A 21,267-nucleotide genomic window follows, 5' to 3' on the forward strand; every position below is an offset into this window, starting at 1 on the left:
CACTCCCATCTCTCCTGTGTTCCAATGGCCCTTTATCACTCCCATCACTCCTGTGTTCCAATGGCCCTTTATCACTCCCATCACTCCTGTGTTCCAATGGCCCTTTATCACTCCCATCACTCCTGTCTTCCAATGGCCCTTTATCACTCCCATCACTCCTGTCTTCCAATGGCCCTTTATCACTCCCATCACTCATGTCTTCCAATGGCTTGCTAATATTAAAACAGATAAAGCCTGTTTGTGAAACATTCCCTAGTGCTGAAGGATGATCGGCTAAGAAAGTACAAATATTTTTTAGAAACCAAAATGTTTTATAAATAGGAATGTTACAATTTTTGATTAGAAGTAGGTTACATTTTACTTTTAGTTTTTATACAGTTTTTATATAAAACTACTTTTGATGTATTTTATATGTCTTGATCCGAAACAGAAAACCCTAGAAATGGATATTGTATGTATTGTTAAAATGTTTTGTATACAGTATATATTGTGTTATATGAAATAAAATATGCATTCATAGGTTCCAGCGGTTTGCATTTACTAATAAGTGTGAGAACATTGCCCCCCATGGCCGTTCATGGAATTACACGTTACAGAAATGTAAAAAAATAAATATTCAGTGTTTAATCTGTACAGGAATTATTATTTTTATATGTTTACACACAATGTAAATACCAGTGACCAGCATCCTCCTGTTTACATTAAAAGGACACGGCAGCCGCCATATGCACTTTAATGCATGTGATAGGTCCCTTTAAATGTATGTGTTGTCCCCCTTGCGACTGCATAGGGGGATTCGGCAGAATATCAGGAGAGTCTAAAGTATCTCAACACCTTTACCAAGCAAGAGACGGGGGGTATGATAGAAACATTAAAATTCAGTTTTTTGTGTAATATAATGTTTTCTGGCAGCTGCATATCAGCCGTTTGTATGATTTCTCGCTCTGTTATCTGAGCTCCGATCTACTAAACACACAACCGGTTTCATTATATGATTACCTTGTAGTAACGAGTAGAATGGCTCAGTCTTAATCACCTAGTCGAACACTCTGAATAATGAAGAAACTGGCTTCATTAGCATTGCCATAAAGCATAAGCTCAGTGTGGTGTTTGAGGAGGGAAAAGTCACCCAAAATATCACATGACTGACAACAATGGCGGCCTCCGGGCCTGCAGACAAAGGACGTTTTTTGGAACAAAGTTAAGTAAAAACAGGTTTTTAGTCAACATCGACTGACATTACTGTATACAGCGCTGGGGTTATTACTGTATACAACACTGGGATTATATTACTGTATACAGCGCTGGGGGGTTATATTACTGTATACAGAGCTGGGGTTTATGCTGAGGGGATTTCCCCTTTAGGGGTTTGCAGTCACCGTGTCGCTTCCTGTGGTCAGAGACTCCATGAGGGATTACGCGTGACGTGTAAGGGATTAGCGGTGACGGTGGCGGATGTCTGCCTCTCTGTCTAGACTCTTCTTAAGATAGTAAAACGAGGTTTATTTTGTTTCCTTCAATATTTTTCGCACCGATGTCTTTGAGAACGTGACACTTCATGCACAGAAATGCAGACGTCGCCGGGGACCGTGCAAATGCTACGAGCAAACCGGCGTGACAGGCGAGTCCGCGCGGATTAACCCCCTGGGGACCACGGCGCTGCCGACTTTCTTCTGTTTCTGCAGAAAAATGGTGACGTCTGATCACCGATGGTCGATGGTCCCCCCTCTAGACATACAAGGGGCATAACACAATCCCTACATGCCTTAAGGTACAGGGGGAGCCTATATTTTAGAGGACCACTAAGCCTCTTATCATAGGGCTGTAACTTCCACTGGACAAGAGGGGCAAATGCCCCAGGGGCAACAAGGTGAGGGGCACTTTTGAACTGCCTACTGACAACGTCCCTGCGCCTCCTTCTGCTTCAGCTCACATATTCACCTATAGAGCCTATTAGGTAATTCAGCCCCTCTTTCCCTATTGGTTTAATATAAATATAATATATAGTTTTGTCAGACCCTTTGAATGTAGAGACTGTAAGAAGCGCTGCGGAAATTGTTAGCGCTTTATAAATAAACAATAATAATAAATGATAATAATCGTCATCGTCGCATGTTTCATATGTGATTAAAAACGCACCCGTTAGAGGGAGCCCAGGTCCCGTAAGAGTATTTTCGTTGTGAACACTAGATGGCGGTAAAGTTCCGCTCTGTATCATAGAGAGGATTCTGTAGAGTTCGATTCACGTTCGTGGAACGGACCCTCGTTAAGATAAAAAAATCCATTTAGAAGTAACGTATGGCATATTTATGTGCCTCTGGAGTCACCGAGAGCTAACGGTTCACTAAAATCACATTTTCCTAAAGCGACTGAGAAATTTGAAGGAAACCAGCAGGTGACCACTTATCCAAGATGCAATCTGTCTACAATACCGCCGTACTTTTCTTATAAACATGCCTAAAAGTGATACTTTCTGTTCATAAGGAACGTCCTCAACCCCCCCCGCCCTGGAGGTTCTAGAACAATTTCGGCTTTATGGACCTCACAGGCGTCCTGAAAATACGCATCCAGAGTTTTCTTTCCCAGCGAAAGGATTAAGCTAATGATGCCCAAGCGACGGCGTCTTTTAATAAAGGATCTTAGGGTTGGTTCACTTGGCTTTGTGAATAATGAAATCCACGTTTAAAAGGGAACTGTTGCTTTCCACATGAATTAAATAATTACATTTTTCCCTTTTTTTTTGTATTTTTTCCAATGTAATTTTGTTTTAGGAAATATTTAGTTTAATTCTAAAGTAATATGTTGGCTCAAAGAAGCTGGGAACTAAAAGCTGCCAAAAATAGCAGATCAATTACTTTAGTTTTTTTGGTCTTCCATCCCCATCATTCCAAAAAGCTGCCTGAGCCAATCAGCAACAATCAACAACAAAGGAATGAAAACCTAATGGGGAGGAATAACCGTGTAGATCATAAAACCAAGAAGTTTAAGTTCGCTGCTCCCATGCTTAGGTTTATTCAGTGTACAGGGCTGTAAAATGACCTGTTTTGGGACAGCGATCGAGGGATTTAGAGAAGAAATTGTCAGAAATTTAGAGAAGGTCTTGGTCTCCTAGTTAAGATTTGTTAATAAAGATCAGTAGTCTTTCTTGACAAGTTCTTTAATTTGATTAATATTTATACAGCAGAATAAGATGCAATAAAAAAAAATCAAAGAATAAGGACACGTCTCAGAAATACGTGACATCATGGCGACGCGTGTGACGATTTACAGCTGCTCCGGAGGACATTTCTTTTAGAAAATCATTCAATTGAAACACAAAAAATATAAAATATAACCCAAATAGACTGTGGACTCCATGTCATTAATATCACAATTTATTTTAAATTCTAAAGTAGTTTCTGTGATCTGGGATAAATGGGTTATATATAAAAATGAAAAAAAATAAAAAAACTTGATCTATACATTAGCAAGCAAAAAAACAATTAAAAGCAAAGGTGACACCATCGTAAAGTAATGGTTATCCTATCATATTAAAAAAAATAGATCACAGGGGAAAATATTTTTTTAAAAAAATGTAATTTCTGTTAAATATGAGAATTATTAATATGACTTTAAAGGAAACGTAAACGGCATTTGTCGCCGCTTTAAGTCAACACCGGTAGGATTGATGCCGTTATGGTGTCGTAAAAAGGTCGAAAAACGGATTTATGGCTTTCCGACCAATCAAACTACGTAACGTTATTCTGCTTTAAAATTCTAAAAAAAAAAAACAATAAAAATGTACCTACTGCTAGAAAAGCTGTCATAAAATTCCTTGTAAAAAAACACACTTTTGTATTAAGATACAGAATGACGGTATTAGAGAAAAAATAAAAGATCCGGTTAAAAACCAATAAGGTGATCCGGTAGGTTTTATTTATACAATTTATAAGATGTATGGCATGATTTTTGCTGTGATTATAGTAGCTATTCCCTTTATTTCTATGAATATATGAAATGTGTTCAAAAAAACGCTTCCCGGCAACACTTTTTGGCTTTTTTAAGGAAATACTAATCTAGCGACCAAACCTACCGTTCTACTTGATGTCTAAATCAATGAGTTTAAAGAATCAGGACCTATTTACAAAGTATAATATGATATCTACACGCACACATATATATATATATATACAGTGAGTACCTACGTAAAAGGAGGCGGGGTATTAATGGTGAAAAGGGGTCCTACTTGTGTAAACAGAGTCTGACTTGGGAATGGGCATGGTCGGTCATATTAGGCAGACGATCAGTAAGATAAAGGGAGTGGGGAGGAAAAAGGGCCGGGTATATTGTGTAAACATATTTAGCCAATCATATATGTGGAAGAGACGAGGTTCCACTATATAGACAGGGATTAGGAGGACGAGCAAGAAATCCAGTATTTGTTTAAATTTCCGTTCTTTTATTTTGACTGTAAAGCAAAATGATAACTCGGCCCTTAACCCCTATGGATCGTTTTATGAAACTTGGCAAATAATGGTGAGTGATCGTCCTATATATATATATATATATTATTGGCTTCCGACCATCTGCAGCAATGATACAGTCTGGAAGGGGGTAAACACTCCACTTAGTTGGCCCTGTATAATGCTGCCCCTTAGTGTTTGGGGGGGGTGAGCCGTGGCGTGTCCCGCACACCCCTTTGCCCGTGGCTGGCACTGGCAAAGTCATCATCAGTCCCTCGGCCTTTGGCTCAGTTCACCGTAGACACCTGGCTTTGGTGTAGGTTAAACTCCTTGGCTTTGAGGCGCAGGCTTGCGATGCTGTCTGCCATGTTCACGCCTTGGGTGGGCATAGTTGTGGAGGCGGTGGTGGTCGGGCTGTAGGGTGGCAAACTGGCATTGCTGTGAAGACAAAGTGAAACCAAAATCAGTATGATCCATACATGGCCGACATTTTAACCGGCACAAGGCAGGGACAATGGCTACTTAGATTGCCTGATTACGGGTATTAGCAAAGTGGCCACCCTCTGATGAAGTCACCACGGCCATATTTGTTCTGTAGACACAAATTCTGCTATTTATGATGCTATTTAGAATAGCCCTATGGGTAACCGTTCCTTTGGCCACTTGTGTCAACCATCCCAAGCAAGATGTAGCCTATGGGCGCGAAGGTTCCTTGTCTCTTGGAATTGGTGTAAATGTAAGTTCATACTCACACTCTACTTCCAAATATACATTCTCGCAAAGAATGACACCTTGACTAAGGCTACATCTCCCCGACCGACTTTTTAAGCACCTTACCCGAAGTTGCTGTTAGAATTCCAAGACATGTAGTCCGGTGTCAGGGTGGCCGGCCTGGGGGTGATTTGCTGCTCCACCATGGTGTCTGGGCTGTAGGATTTCAGTAGTGAAGATGTCCTGCTGGCCAGCAGCGCCCTCTCGTTTCTGCGGAACTTGGCTCTTCGGTTTTGAAACCAGACCTGTCAAAAAGGGGAAGAATGGTTAACAATGTGTAATTCTGCCCATTTTTATTATATCGCACCCAGTTACATGGAGTGTCGATGGTTGTCCCTCTTCTCTGGATCGTCCAGACTCTTACTGTCCATGCCCTTTCTCTGGCCACTTTAACTCACCTGTACTCTAGCCTCGCTCAGATTCACCCTCCGCGCCAGATCCTCTCGTACAAAGGCGTCGGGGTAGTGGGTTCTCTCGAAAACCCTCTCTAGAGCCTGCAGCTGGTTGCTGTTAAACGTTGTCCGGTTCCTCCTTTGCTTCTTCTTCCTGGCGTTTTTGGTACAGCTAAGATTAGGGCTTCCGCCTAGAATAGTGAACAAAAGATTTTAATGGTGAGAATTGAAGCCACACAACAACATCTCTTGGAATCAGTCAACAATCTGTGGCATACAAGAGGTCTCTAAGTGGACTGCTCTCCGGTCTGTCCCTTTAAATGTCCAACGCGGGGAAAAGAACGCAGTTCGGCTGGTATCTCGTATGGAAGAGATAACTTATTTTATTAATAAATACCATGGTGACAGTAATGGGTGAATATTAAGACATTTAGGAGAAGAAGAATGTATTTTATTTACACATTTTGGTATAAAGCCATTGTAATGCTTTTCTACACATATTATTGGGGCTTTTAGGGCTGTAGAACCTTCATACCCAGCAAACATTCTGAGATCCTAGAAAAGAGGGGCATCAGGGGAGGAAAAAGGAGTACATCAGGGAGTAAAGAGAGACAAGGGGACTTGGGTGTCAAAGACGGACTCTCTCTCCAAAACATGGACAATTGGGAGATATGCTGGTGGTGGATCTGTCTGTGGCAGATCATTTGAGTCATTTATGTGGTAATTTATAGTCACAATATGTCAGCTTCTTTGAGATACAGATGATGTCAAGGCTAGCTGTAGGTTCAGAAGTATAATTATCACCATAACAACGGAATAGTCCTGCTGTCTGCAATATTCTATAGGTTGCTATGGTGATAATGCCAGGATTAAAATAACCTCCAGGGTCCATCGCACGTTCCCATGTTACAGAAACCGACGACAGATAAGAACCGCGTGGCCCATCTAATCTACCCATTGGTATTGTAAGAACCTCAACCCTTATTCCCAGTCCTTGGTCCTGTCTCCTAAAAATATCTCTGTCCCTTTTATGATGGCCAAAGGCTTCTTTAATTGGGTCTCGGCATGGAGGACACTTTACACGTTTGGCTCAACATCTCAGTAATACAAAAACAAGGAAACAAAAACCCCTCAAATGAGTCAATAAAGTCACTTGGATTGGGTTCATCCCCATTTATTGCCTATGGAACTGCCGGTTTAGTGCAGGAACCCTTTAACCTGGACTTTTTAGACCTTCTTAGCTTTAGTAGCAGCTTTTCCATTGAGTATAGACCAGGTGGCTCTTTAATGAGCATCTGTGTCCACCTGAGAAGATCCTGACAACATTCACTTCTGGGGGTGACCCCTCAACCATTTCGAAGGAGATCCGGTCCTTAGTTCATATACGTCCTACCCAGCTGTGTTCAGGAAGCCTCGGATATCGCGTGATTGCTTATTCCAACATAGAATTTGTGTCAAACACGTAATAATAGGTGGTGTCACCATGCCATCTACTCAGCCCCATCAGAGGATGGAATGTTCTCCTTGCAACAGTAACAGATTTATGAGTTGTTACATTTTTGTATAAATAAATTTCTTGCGTTTCTATATTTTTTGTATAATGAAATCGTTCAATTGAAGTCATGAATCCAATATATATATATATATTTTTTTGCTCGAGTCTCCAAAAGGATCTACAGCCCCAACACTCCGTTATTAGGCAGATTCTGGGGTTCTCCGGTGAGGATTTTTTTCCATCTTCGCAGAGCCGTCACGGTTACAAAGCGGCTTTGCGATATTTCGGGTCTTATAGTGTGAGCCTCGCCGAGGTGTTCGGCGTGTAACACATAATTGCCCAGAACGTTAAGATATTTAACGCTGTTATGTTAACATTTGATCTCTATAAATTATAGCTAATCCTTGGGAATTATCACTTCCCCCCGCGGCTGCCGAGAAGGCCGCCAAACCCGGTAACGCAAGCAAAGACTCCGAAAGTCAGGGGCAATTCCAGAAAGAGTCACAAAAGTCCTTAACAGCTATTTTCCTTTCGCGTTTTTTGTCATCTGAAAAGTGGGCCTTGGAGAAATGGCCATAAATCCTCCGAATTTATAAATAAACAGAGGCCAGGGGGAGCTACGAGAGAATATTTCATTGTTTATTATTCTCTGAAAGGCGATGAGGGCATAATGTGCTCCCCCCCCCCAAAGAAACCGCCACCTTTTCCTGCGCCCGATATCCCCGTCAGCAGATCGGTCATCTAATTAATTAACAGCTCAGCTGGAAAATCGTCGGGAAACCTGATCTCAGACGATGACAGGCGGGGAAAAATAACCTAATTCATACCCCCCCACACGCGCTGCGGATTTTACAAATTAACACAGCAGGGTTTAGATGTGGCCCTTGAGAAGACGGAGAGGTTTAAAGAGGCCCAATCCGCCAACCGGTGGGGGTAGAATCAAGAGGTATGGTCCGACGGCCCAAAACCCGGTGGGATTAAACTTTTTTTTTTGTTCTCGCTGCCAGTCTGGTAAATATCCGAAATTCAGAATTTTGGCAGACGGGAAAGGAAAAATTATTGAAGTTTGTAGTCTCGGCCCCAAAGGGCCGAGAAAAAAACGTAATGCATTAGTTTGAGTCGTGCGAAATTAGAGGTCTGAGCTGGTATTCGGAGACACTCAAGATCACAGTAATTAATTCACATCACACCTCTGCTAATCCCTAACCCCCCCCATCTGCGGAGTCGCTTACACTACGTGAGGATACCTTTTTTTTGGGGGGGGGCAGATCTCCCTGGGAGGCAGGGGGTTAAAAGCGGGGCACCCAGGCTGATGTTGAATCAGAAGGAAATAGGATGTGGGTTTATGATCCTGTCGCTCAAAAATGTTCTCAGGGACCTTTTACCTCCGACTGTAAAAGAGCCGCAATTAGGAATTACCGGACTTCTGGCGAAAAATAAAAAAAAATAATAAACCCAGCCGCTGAAACAGAAACAGACAAAAAAATAGGAAAATTAACTTTTTTGAACATTGAAACGACTTCTAGTGAGTCCCCCTTCTGCGATATCTACCTATTCTTTTTCTTAACGGGGTTTTGCTCTTGACGTGATGGTGAAGAACTGGTGGAAGGAGCACTCCGACCTCCCACCTAACTCAAAAGAATATCGGAGGCCATGTTTATGGAGGACGTAAGAATCGTATGGATGCTTTATATTTTTTTAGCTGCAAACCGGGAATTTTTCCCATCAAAATCAATAAGGAGTCCAACTTCCATACTTTTAAATTGAGACGCACCAATTATCAAACTCAATGGCTTCTGAGTTCAATTGGAGCTCAACTCACAGTTATAGCAGTTGAACTAACTTGCTACAATGCATGTGCATGCAGTTTATTTAAACAGCCATCATATGTACTTTAAAGCAAATGCCCCCCCCCGAATGCATTTACCCCCAGCCTTTTTCCGTGGGGCCGAACACATCTCCTCGTACTTACCCCCAACTAATCAGTGGCAAGAATTGTCGGACCACAGAGTAGGAAGGAGCTACAGCTTCTCCCTAAGTTAATTTTTATTTTATTTATTTATTTTTCGTATTTGAACGTTACTATGCATTCTTCTGTCCAAGGACATTAAACTGTCCCTTTAAGTTCAATTGAAGCAGTCGAGGAAACAGGAACACGCGCACCGGAGTCCTGGCCTCTGAATGATATGAATTATACTTTCCGAGCTACTTATCGATTAATAGTGTTGACCTTTATTTCCCTTCATTAAATTATTATATATCCATAGAGGCTGTTTGGGGCAGATGGGGGAATTTTCTTTTATAGGAACCCCGTCAGTAAGAGATCAAAAAAATAAATAAATCACAAAAGTAGATATTACCCCCTTCGTGTTCTGGCCCCAGGTGGTCGCGAGGATTTCTGCCAGATGCCTCGCTCACGTCTCCATAAATCACACAATATTATTTTCATTCACTAACCATTTTTCATTCCCTCGCTTTCCCTTCTCTCTATATCCTATATATATCAGTGTGCATGGAGGCTGTTCGTGTTTCTGGCCCCCGCCGGAGGCTGCTGCCCCAGGACTCTCCTGGTTCTTATGCCATGTGGCTGTACTTTCCTTTGCGTGTGACGGTTTGATCCAGCGCCTCCCAACATCTGCTTTACTGTCAGCTGCTGGCGCCTCGCTCAGCCACAGGCTTCATCATAGACAAAAAGACTGTAAGAGCTGCTTTCCAAGTCCCCCAGCCCCCCACCCCTGCCCAAACTGGAAGAGGAATGACTCCAGCATCCCAGAATAGGAATTGCAAAAATAATCCCCTTCCCACACAAAAAAAGAGCTCCCGCCACCCAAAACACACAGAGACGTTCTAACAATCAAACATTGTTCCGCAGAATCCGAAAGTTTGTTTATTCCCCATAACAGATGTGTAGATAAAACACTCGCAATGAGCCGACGATTCCTTTATTTCTCTTTTTTTGTTCAACCCACTATTTGTTTAACTTGATCTACCTCTCAATCTATCATCTATCTATCTATCTATCTATCTATCTATCCGTTTATCTATCTATCCCTCTATCTATCTCTTAGCTATCTATCTATCTATCTATCTATCTATCTATCTATCTATCTATCTATCTATCTACCTATCTATCTGTTTATCTATCCGTCTATCTATCTATTTATCCACCCATCAATCTATTATCTATCTATCTATCTATCTATCTATCTATCTATCAATCAATCAATCAATCTATTATCTATCTATCTATTCTATCTATCTATCCATCTATCTATCCGTTTATCTATCTATCCCTCTATCTATCTCTTAGCTACCTATCAATCTATCTATCTACCTATCTATCCGTCTATCTATCTATTTATCCACCCATCAATCTATTATCTATCTATCTATCTATCTATCTATCTATCTATCAATCAATCTATTATCTATCTATCTATCCATCCATCCATCCATCTATCTATCTATCTATCTATCTATCTATCTATCTATCTATCCTTTATCTATCTATCCATCTATCTGTCTATCTATTATCTATCTATCTATTTATCTATCTATCTATCTATCTATCTATCTATCTATCTATCTATCTATCTATCTATCTATCTATCTATCTATCTATCTATTATCTATCCATAATTCCTTAATGAGTCAGCAGCGGGTGTACAGTCTTGTGACTTGTCTATTGAAGCCCAGAAGAAGACATTTAATTCCCCACTCCTTGAGTAGATGTATATTGGTGCAGCTCCCGCCCACTGTGTCACACGATAATAATTAATATTCAATTTCCTTTATTCTGGTGTAAAATTCTTGCATTCATGTTCTGGTCCCCAATTACCTCCCGACCTCCCAGAACGTGCTTTACTTCCACAAACTATTCGCAAAATAGCGAAAGTCTGCGGTCAAAGAAGGCATTCCATCTAAACAGCATTAGAACATTTCTGCTGTAAGAAAATAATAAATAACGTAGAATTTGTTTACTTGTTTTTATGTTTACTTGTTTATTTGTTTTTACTTGTTTAGCTGCGCGTCATGCGGGGCCAGCGCAGACCTTCCTTTCAGTAGAAGCTTATTGGGGACCCATATAATGCACATACCCTGGAGCTTCCCGGGGCTGCCCCCTCCAGCCACCCCTTTATAGGAGACAGGAAAGGGGTGGGGCTGGGGTGGGATTGAGGCATGACCTGGGTGGGGAGAGGGAGGGGCTAAACAAAGAACATGGCTCTTTTGTCCATGGGCTAAAAAAACACTGACCCAGGGCACACCGTTGGGTTTAACCCGGCGTCTCCTGGTGGAGCTCTACTTCCCTGAGACTCCAGGTCAGGTCCCCCATTCTCCGGGCCCGGGGAGCGGCTTGTGGTCCAGGGGGCCGCCCATTCTGGTTCTCATAAGGTATTCTCTCAGCCGTGTGCCCTCTTATATTTGCCCCATAACCCTTATTCAGCAGGAACCATGATAACTTGGGATGGAATAAACACAAACAAAAAATCTAAGGCTATTGAAATAAACGCAAAATTCTAAATCACAGCCCCAGACTGGTCGGTTTTTACAGAACGAGCGGCGGGAATAGCATTAAAATCAGACAAATTCCATCTGCAGGTAAACTTTTCAATTAGACAGCAGAGGGTATATTTACTAAGCAAGCATCCTATTTATCAAAGTGAAAATGACACCCATGCTGATGGATGGCAGCGACAGATAAGGAGCTGCTTGGGACCCCCATTCGTCTAGGGGGTCCCTTAGAAGGTTAAAAGTAGAATCTTATACAAGTGTGAGAGATTCCTCAAAAAGTGATATCCCTTATGTAATTTTCTTTAAAAATAAAACTTTGATAAATATTCCGGTTACCAGTCTATGAAAAATTATTATTTTTTTATTACTTTATTATTCTTTCAAAGCGGGGCCCCAAAAATTGTAGTCATTCTAGTCGCTGCTTAGTTCATTTCTCTCCTACTGTCAAACTTTCCGCACCTCCCCGAAACCGGGACAGGAACATATTAATACGAAAAGGGTGAAGGGTGTTCTATGCCTCCATGTTGCCCCAATGCCCTCTGTGCCCCCCACTCCGTACCCACATTTTAGGCACAATTACGTACAAAGTTGCGATTCGAAACATAGACGCCTAGAATTTATCGGCAGATCAGACCCATTCGGCCCGTCTAGTCTGCCCGTTCTCCCCGCTGATCAAACCTCAATTAGCCAAACGTCTATCCCATGCGTGTTTAAATTCCTTCACTGTATTACCCTCTACCACTTCTGCTGGGAGGCTGTTCCATTTATCTGACCTTAGCTCAAAAGGAAAACGGTATCTTAGACTCAATTATTTTTTTTCCTACAGCGATAATCGAGCATACAAGGCTTATGCCCCCCCCCCACGGCGTGATCCACCTCCGACAGGTAACCATTTGTTACGGTCTGTATCGGACTTAGTATGTTTATTGCTTGCAGCCGGAGAGAAGCCCGGCTCCGGGAACATAAATCGGAATATTAAGACCATGTGTCTTTTTCCACTCGAAAGTCATTAATGGTTACGAGGAGGACGATCCGTTCAAGGAGGACGCTTTCCACGAAGCACGAGCGTCAGAGGTGGAAATGGATGAGGACCGGGACAGCTGTGCAGGGCTGCCATCGGGGGGTACATCTGTTTGGGGCCCCGCAAGGACCCCATTCTTCCCACTCCCCTACCTTAAGCCCCTTATAAATAACTCAAAGGATTAACTTTAAAGTGCCCCAAAAAACAGATCTATGCGGCTTCATCTTAAATACAAGCGATAGATTATTCATTATTCATTTATTATTAAAGTATTTATTATTTATAGAATTATAAAATAATTATAAAGTTATAATTTATAGAATAAAGAATAATTCAAAGAATTATAATATAAGCAATGCAACTCAATACCTATTTATATGTGTATATATATCTATATATATATCTCTATCTATCTATCTATATATATATATCTATCTATCTATCTATATATATATATCTATCTATCTATCTATATATATATATCTATCTATCTATCTATATATATATATCTATCTATCTATCTATATATATATATCTATCTATCTATCTATATATATATATCTATCTATCTATCTATATATATCTATCTATCTATCTATCTATATATATATATCTATCTATCTATCTATATATATATATCTATCTATCTATATATATATATCTATCTATCTATCTATCTATATATATATATCTATCTATCTATATATATATATCTATCTATCTATCTATATATATCTATCTATCTATCTATCTATCTATCTATATATATATATCTATCTATCTATCTATCTATATATATATATCTATCTATCTATCTATATATATCTATCTATCTATCTATCTATATATATATATCTATCTATCTATATATATATATATCTATATATATATATATATATATATATATATATATAGATATATATATATCCTGCACAAAAACTCAATTACTATACCTGGATAATTTTGACGAATTCCTCTACTTTAAACTTATATATCTTATCTCCATTTTTTATATCCCCTAATTTTAAACCCTAAAGGATTATAAAGTAGATAAATGTGACCTTAAGTAGAAACCTTACTTTATCTCTATAAAAGAAAGACAGATTAAAAAATATATAAAAAATTAAAATAAATTCCTTGCAAAACAAAACAAAAAACCCCTTAAAATCAGTATTTTGGGCCAATGTAATAATGGTAACATTTAGTGCATTTGAACGAGGAAGAGCGGTTCGAGTCAAGGAATCCCCCACGCATTTGCACACTTCATGCGAAACGCATCCCCCTCGACGACATGCGGCGTTTTTCGCGGAACAGCTATAAAGGTTACAGATGTGGACGGCGTTTTTTTCATGGATGCGATTTGCGGGGCCCCATCCCTCACACACGTGACACGTTATCATGAATCATACTTTGTCATCGCACACGGGAATTCAATGGATGACGCAGGTCGGACCAAAGCTTCGGTTCAACTTATTGGAAATTACAGATTTTACTGGGGGGGGAAAAATCAAAATACAGAACCCCGCAAATGTCGGCAGAAACCTTCACAATCAAACGGTTAGGAATCAGCCCAAATTCTGTGTTTCTTTTACAGTGTTTGATCCCATCAGACACACAATACATCATAGTTTAGTCATTTGATGTTATCTAACGTCTGGAAACGCCTCCAGCAGACAAGCATGCGGGTGACGGGTCAGCGATAATCTCCCGTCTTCTCGTGCAGAAAAGTCTTTTTGCTCAATAACGTACATTTCTATTATATTCAATCATTTCATGGAAAATATAATCTGATCGGTGTTTATTAAGGCCATACAGGGGCCGTTCTAATTCAAAGTGCTAAATCTGGAACAAACAACAGAAACGTTCCGCGGAAACCAATGGAATTTATTTTAGTGATTGTTCCAAATTTAGCTCTTTGCACCAGAAGTGTCCCATTTCTCCTTGATAAGTGTGCCCCCCCCCCCGGATCTAATTACCTCCCTTTCTGCGTGACATGGTTTCGGAAGACCCCTTCCCTTCCAGTTGGTATCACGGATCACTTCACGGTCATTGATACATACATGTCTTTTTACATGGCAGCACCAAGCCCGGGGGGACAGACTGTTAGATCTATATGGTCTGTCCGGTGTCAGTAACTGGACCCACATCCATCATGCGCCACGCCACGGATACATTTAATTATTTGAGTTACGCAACATCCATACTCAACAATCTGTGTTATCAGATACACTTTTCAGAGGATCTGCTTGGCCAGGGAAGTCAGACTTGGTCCTTGAGGGACATCGAGAGTTTTAGGATTTCTTTAATTAACTTGTAATCCGGTAACCAAGATCTCTGTGAATCACGGGGGTCTTTCCTCAGACTTATCCTGAGAATTAACTGCATCCCTGGCCTTTGGAGACTCAAGTTATGGTTCGATAAGCAGGGAAACCCTCGCCCCTGCACGAGGAGCATCTCTAGAGCCTGTGCTACCTCATGAAGCCTACGTATCCAAAAGGGCAATGGTGTCTCAAACTGGCACATGCTATCAATACATACGACTGAAGATTAAAAGCCCTCTTTTGAAGCCCTAAATCTCCCTGTTTGTGTTTAAGTTGGAAAACTTCAAAAATATCAACCTTTTAGAAAGAGGCATTTAGGTTGCTCTTTTGCTTGTCGTTGTATAATTAATACACCCATAAAGTGATGAGGACAATCGCTTCCTTGTCCAAGCTCAAGAATATTCCCCTGTCTTAGACGGAAACATTTGGCATCCTCCAAAGCCCATACCCAAGTGCCAATAAAGTGGGCTCTCTCTCCGTACTCAAGAAGAAAATATCTGTACATCACACTCCCCAAAAAAGCTGATCCCTCCCCACCTCCGAGCCATCATACGTGTGCATCCCAGTCTTAATGCTCCCTTGGATGGACTTACCTTCTTGGATTGTCACCTCACTGTCACTGCTGCCCCCTGACATTGGCTCCTTGTCCTCTTCCTCGTGTGGCGGTCCAAGATCCCTGGATCCTTGTATCCCTGCGGCCGCTGCTTCTTCCAAGTCCAAGAGGTGACTGACGCTGAAGTTCTTCCTGCTTTGGCCAAGTTCTGGGGTCTCCAAGATCCGCATGGTGTTAATAGGCTCTGGCTTCTCTCGGCCAAGATCCCTATCCATAACCCCTGCCCTGCGCTGTTCACCACCTCTTGAGCCGGCTCACCAATTGTTCCTTAAATTTACTTTCTTAACCCAAAAAGTTTCTTGGCTAGGCAACAAACTTTTATACTCTAATGTCCCTAGAATCTTGCGATACTTCTCGATTCCTTTTTTTTTTTTATTCCTCGTCTATCTCTTCCAAACTTTTTGTGTCCTCCTCCTCTATCCCTTTCTAACAATTTGAGCTGCTTTCCTGCTTCTTCTGCCTTTAACTTTCCCTGTCTCCTCTCCCCCTCCAGGGCAGGGACCCTCTCTCACTCACATGCACTTTCCAGCCAAGTGACCAAGAAAAAAAAAAAACGCCTTTTGCTTACGTCTAGAAGAAAACAAAACTTTTTTCCCCTTCTCCTTTTTCTTTTCTCTCTAGTTCTTGGATAAATCTTTCCACACTTTGGCCCCTCCTTCTCTCATCGGTGACCTCTGACACCCCCTTCCTTTTTTTTTTTTTTTTTTTTACTAGTTACAGAAAAAAAAGAGAAAAATAAGATGGTCCGAGCCGATTCTGTGTTTTTCTTGTAGCTCTTCAAAAATAAGTCCTAATGGCTTAAAATGTGAGGGTTAAGTGGTTCTGTCAACATGTGTCACCATGGAGGGCGCCGGTTGTGGGTCGGTTAGTAGAAGCTCCCCATGTGGACTTCATAATTCCTTTGCAGAACGGGGTCTTCTTCACCGGCGGCCACAAAATGATCAGATAATCCGGAAGGTTTTGGGGAAAACCAACGGAAGGAATCATCAAAAACTCAACGGATGGAATCAAGATTCTTTAGTAAATGGGATCATCCGGTCATTCACAACAAACCACCGGCTTTCCATAGATCATCAGAGGTTTAGATGTGATGTAAAGAAGATTTACTTTACTGAGAGGGTGGTAGATACATGGAGCAGCCTCCCAGCAGAAGTGCTAGATGCTAATACAGCGAGGGTATTTAAACATGCATGGGATAGACATTTGGCTCCTGAATCTAAGACGAGACCAAATGAATCAAATGGGTTCTTATCTGCCGTCAAAAATCTAATTTGATATCCATTTAATGTCCAATTAACCCTTTGCGGGATTGCAAACATATTTCACATAGAAAAATGACATTTGAGTCTTTTAAAAAAAAATCTGTTGAATTGTGTAGCTGTTTTTTTCATTGTTTTAATGAGTTTTGTAAAAAAAAAAATAATAATAATAATAACTCTACGCCATATATGGTTCTAGAATTTTTTTTATTAGCTCTTATTGCGGTAAATAGAGAAATTCTGGAAAAAAAAAATCTGATATTCTAAAATACTGTAATCCTCCTGAGTGTTTAGCATGTACTTTTCATCATTCAATAAAACCGTTTTAAGGAAAATATTTATTTTGGAGAATCGTCTAGGGAAGGATGTGATTTATCGAATTTGATTACTTTGTGTATTTTTTCATTACTAATTACAATGTTACAAACATAGAATGTGACAGCACATCAGCCCGTTCGGCCCCATCTAGTCTGCCCGTGTCTGGCTGTAAAGACTCAGACCTTAATCAGTCGCTGGTCTCACCCTAGATTCCGGATATTTTTATGCCTATCCCATGAATGTTTAAATTCCCTCGCTCTATTTGCCTCCGCCACTTCTGTTGGGAGGCTGTTCCACTTATCTACCACCATGCTGACAAAAACAGTTACCATTTTTCAAGTAGAGCAGAAAATCTTTCATTAGAGGAAAACATTTAGAGTCGATTCTGAGAAATGGGAGTAATAGATATTGGTTTTTTGGGCAGTTAGATTATATTGGGAATACTAGCTTTAAATGATAAAATGAGGAGACAGGGCAAATTTCATACTCTCAGTATTTCTAGGGGTCCTGCATCCCTATAATTAGCTAATTACAGACTGCCTAAACCTTATGCCTTCTGTACATTTTATTTGTCATTATGTCCGATGTACATTCTATTTGTCCTTATGCCCTGTGTGCATTCTATTTGTCTCATGTCATATATACATTCTATTTTTCCTTATGTCCCGAGTACATTCTATTTGTCTTTATAATTACGTACATTCTATTTTTCCTTATGTCCAGTTTTCAATCTATTTCTCTTTATATACATTCGTTTTGTCCTTATGCCTTACCTACATTCTCTTGGTCATTATGTCCTATGTACATTCTATTTCTCCTTATGTCCTATGTACATTCTTTATGTTCTCATGTCTTATGTACATTCTATTCGTCCTTATGTCCTATGTACATTCTATTTCTCCTTCTGTCATATGTACATTCTTTATGTTCTCATGTCTTATGTACATTCTATTCGTCCTTATGCCCCATGTACATTCTATTTGTCCTTATCCCTTACCTACATTCTATTGGCCATTATGCCCCATGTACATTCTATTTGTCCTTATACGTACGTGCATTCTGTTTGTTAACATAAAGAAAACCCTTTGTCTACTATGGGGATACTTTTCACGTAACGGGATTATTCCCATCATTACAGAGATATGTGGTTTGGCAATACTAGTCGAAAAATCAGACCTCTGCAGGGGGCCTTCAGCTCCATTGTAAAACCCACAGGAAGGGTACCAAACCGCCTCCTTAACCCCTCGAGCACAGTTTCAGTGTCAAGAAATCAAACAGAAATAAGAAAGAAAAAAAAAGTAAACCTTTTTTAACTCTCGGCTATCAGGATCCTTTACACACCAGACGATTACATTAATAATAATAATAAGCGCGGCGCGGAGCCTGTACTGCATGACATCATAAACGTCCTAGATTAAAGATGTAATCCCAGGAATTTATTACCGATAATACGTCAGTAAATTGCCTTAACCCTTGCAGTGCCATCATTTTATGTAACCTAAACAGGGCTACAGAAAATACACTGACTTGGTTGCCGCATTCAGAGACTTAGTTACTAGTCCACTAAAAAACGTTTATCCTTTACTTGTCTGCCAGTCCTTTACCCTTTTTACTGCATACGTTACTGGACACTTTTATTTCATTTTATCTGAAATCAATGTGGCCGAATACCTGTGTAAGTATGACTTTAAAGATTAAAGTGTAGTTGAATGGTGGACTGGAATTTCAGTAGAGGTGGTAGGCTTTTTTTAATTTTAAAATAGCATGTGGTTTGTGAGATGTACGGAAAAATGGGCAGGCTGGGCGGGCCAATTCACTCGGAAAGTTACTGTGGGAAGGGACAGTCTGTAGAGGTATGGCTCAGTTCTAGCCGCCTAAGTGACTCCTTGACTGGGCGCCAGGTCAAGACCCCTGGGAAAACAGAACTCCTCTTAATGAGGTAATTAGGCCCTCTCTGCAGTTTAAAAACTCACGGTATGCATCCACCGAGAAGCCTCTATAATGAAAAACAGCCCGGCCCTGGGGTGGAGGGGGGGTAGAGCCTTCAATCTCTCTGTCTGTAGGTGAAAGTAGGGCCAAGATTATTGCTGTGAATAACCTCTGAGGTTCTATAAAAGCCAAGTAGACCCGGGGTAAAAAAAAATGCGGTTATATGGAATGATGGCACAAACGTATCAGATTTAAACTTTAAAGGCTGTTAAACCCCATTTTTAAGAAGAAATCTTGCGTTACTTTCAATTAAAGGTACCGTTCCTCGTAGATTTAGAAACCTAAAAACAACACAGAAACTTTTAAGAAGCCTTTTGTGCGTCTATGGCAATAGCCTATCAGTGTCTGCCTTTTGTGTGGCATGACAATTAAGCATTCCCTGCAAAAACGATGAACGAGGCATGATAAAAGAATTACTTTACGAAGGGTTTGAGCTTCCAAAAGCACAAGGAATGATGTTTTTGTTTCTTTTTTGTTATAAAAGTGGTGGGGTGGAACAGCACCTTTACCCAAGTATCCTACGAGGCCACGACGATGATGATGATGATGACTCCGTCTTCAGAATGGTCATTAAAATTAAGCGTTCTCCTCGCCATAGGAAGTGAGTGAGGATCTAAGGTCCTTGTGATCTGAGAGCCGCGGCCGCCTGCTCCAGTAATATGTGGTATGTATACACAGCGCTTCACAAAACAGACATTAAACAGCGGGGAGTCTTAGCAGGAAAGTACAATATAACTCAAGGAATTCCTGCTCAGAAGAGCTTATAAAATACCTTCAAAGCGCCCTTTAATAGCAGATCATATGTTGGAGAAAGCAGGCCCATCTCAGGTGACAAATGAACTGAACGAGTTGACTCCTCGCCACATTCCTCCACCTTAGAATAATCCCAGGTCATAAAATTAGTTAAACCAGGAGAACGTTTACATCCCTACATATGTCTGATCTGGACGAAAGTCTTCGCCCGATGGTAAGTTGGTTAAAAATGATCTCTCCGCTCATCGACTAATGAAGAGCCGAACCTACTGATTGGTTTCCCCTCGTGTGAAGAAGCAAGTTGGACCTCGAGATGGGGGTTTAAACCTCAAGAAACTCCACTGTTTTATTGAATAATTCCCACTTCCCGAAAAAGCTCATATTTATTAACAAAGTAGAGTTTCGGACCTTCCTATTTTTGCGGTTTCATATAAACACTGTCTGTCGAAACCTCCATGGTGCCTGTTGTTCTGCAGGAGCAACAGTCCCTTTTTGGGGATCCCAATCCAAGGGTCCCTTTTTCCTCCACTGATGCCCCTCTTTTTCCAGGAGCTCGGAATGTTTGCTGGGTATGAGGGTATCGCAGGGTTCTACAGGCCCCTTTTGTCCATTCATCCAGTAGAGCATTTGTGAGGTCAGGCACTGATGTTGGACGAGACGCCCGATTGTTCCAGTTCATCCCAAAGGTGTTCGATGGGGTTGAGGTCGGGGCTCTGGGCGGCCGGTCAAGTTCTTCCACCCAAACTCATCCAGCCATGAGTTTATGGGCTTTGCTTTGGTCTCTGGGCCACAGTCATGCTGGAATAGAAAAAGGACCTTCCCCAAATTGTTCCCACAAAGCTGGAAGCAGAGCCTTGTCCAGAATGTCTTCATATGTCCCCATTCCATGTACCAACACATTTTGGACAGTGCTACGCTATAGAATAATGAATCCCCAATCTGGAGTTAATTCAGAAAAGGGAAAGGAGAGTTTGTAGGAGAGCTGGTATGAAGGGCCAACACTGGCAGGTTTCTCAATCAAGAAGAGCTGAGTTGGCCCCTGTATAATTCAATTTGTATAGAGCCTCGCTGATTTAATGACACATTATACAGGGCCAGCCAAGCTTTTCTTGGAACAGAAGTTCACTGGGGTTGGATCTTCGTAATGTATAGCGAGGTCAAGGAGCTGAAATCACGACAGGGTATATGATATCTCTGTGTATGCAGCGGCTCTGTGTAGTCTTTCGGAAAATCTGCACTTAGCCCAGAACAGATGACTGGGCTTACACATTGTAATGACCGGGAACAGCAAGTTCAGGGTTGTTTCACATTTACACAGGGGGCTTAATAAGAACTATTTACAACCTCAGTCCCCCAGCCCGATCCGCATCATACATCAAAT

General features: G+C 41.0%; 1 protein-coding gene across 1 annotated transcript; it reads right to left on the reverse strand.

Annotated features, from left to right (window-relative positions):
• Positions 1 to 3,902: 3,902 nt before the first annotated feature.
• On the reverse strand, positions 3,903 to 16,128 carry PRRX2 (paired related homeobox 2). Its single transcript, XM_053472836.1, has 4 exons — positions 15,548 to 16,128; positions 5,612 to 5,796; positions 5,280 to 5,458; positions 3,903 to 4,880 (listed from the first exon to the last, which is right to left on the reverse strand). Exons 1-4 carry the CDS (start codon positions 15,780 to 15,782, stop codon positions 4,730 to 4,732), a joined length of 750 nt encoding a protein of 249 aa, XP_053328811.1. The 5' UTR covers positions 15,783 to 16,128; the 3' UTR covers positions 3,903 to 4,729.
• Positions 16,129 to 21,267: the final 5,139 nt, after the last annotated feature.

Source organism: Spea bombifrons, chromosome 8, assembly GCF_027358695.1.
Source record: "Spea bombifrons isolate aSpeBom1 chromosome 8, aSpeBom1.2.pri, whole genome shotgun sequence".
Lineage (NCBI taxonomy): Eukaryota > Metazoa > Chordata > Amphibia > Anura > Pelobatidae > Spea > Spea bombifrons.

Excerpts from the sequence above, each read along its gene's own strand:
- PRRX2 (XM_053472836.1), bottom strand. The coding sequence starts at position 15,782 with ATGGATAGGGATCTTGGCCGAGAGAAGCCAGAGCCTATTAACACCATG. Across the intron at positions 5,459-5,611 it reads TGAGCGAGGCTAGAGTACAG|GTCTGGTTTCAAAACCGAAG; the intron begins GTGAGTTAAAGT and ends CCTTTTTGACAG. Across the intron at positions 4,881-5,279 it reads AATTCTAACAGCAACTTCGG|CAATGCCAGTTTGCCACCCT; the intron begins GTAAGGTGCTTA and ends TTGTCTTCACAG.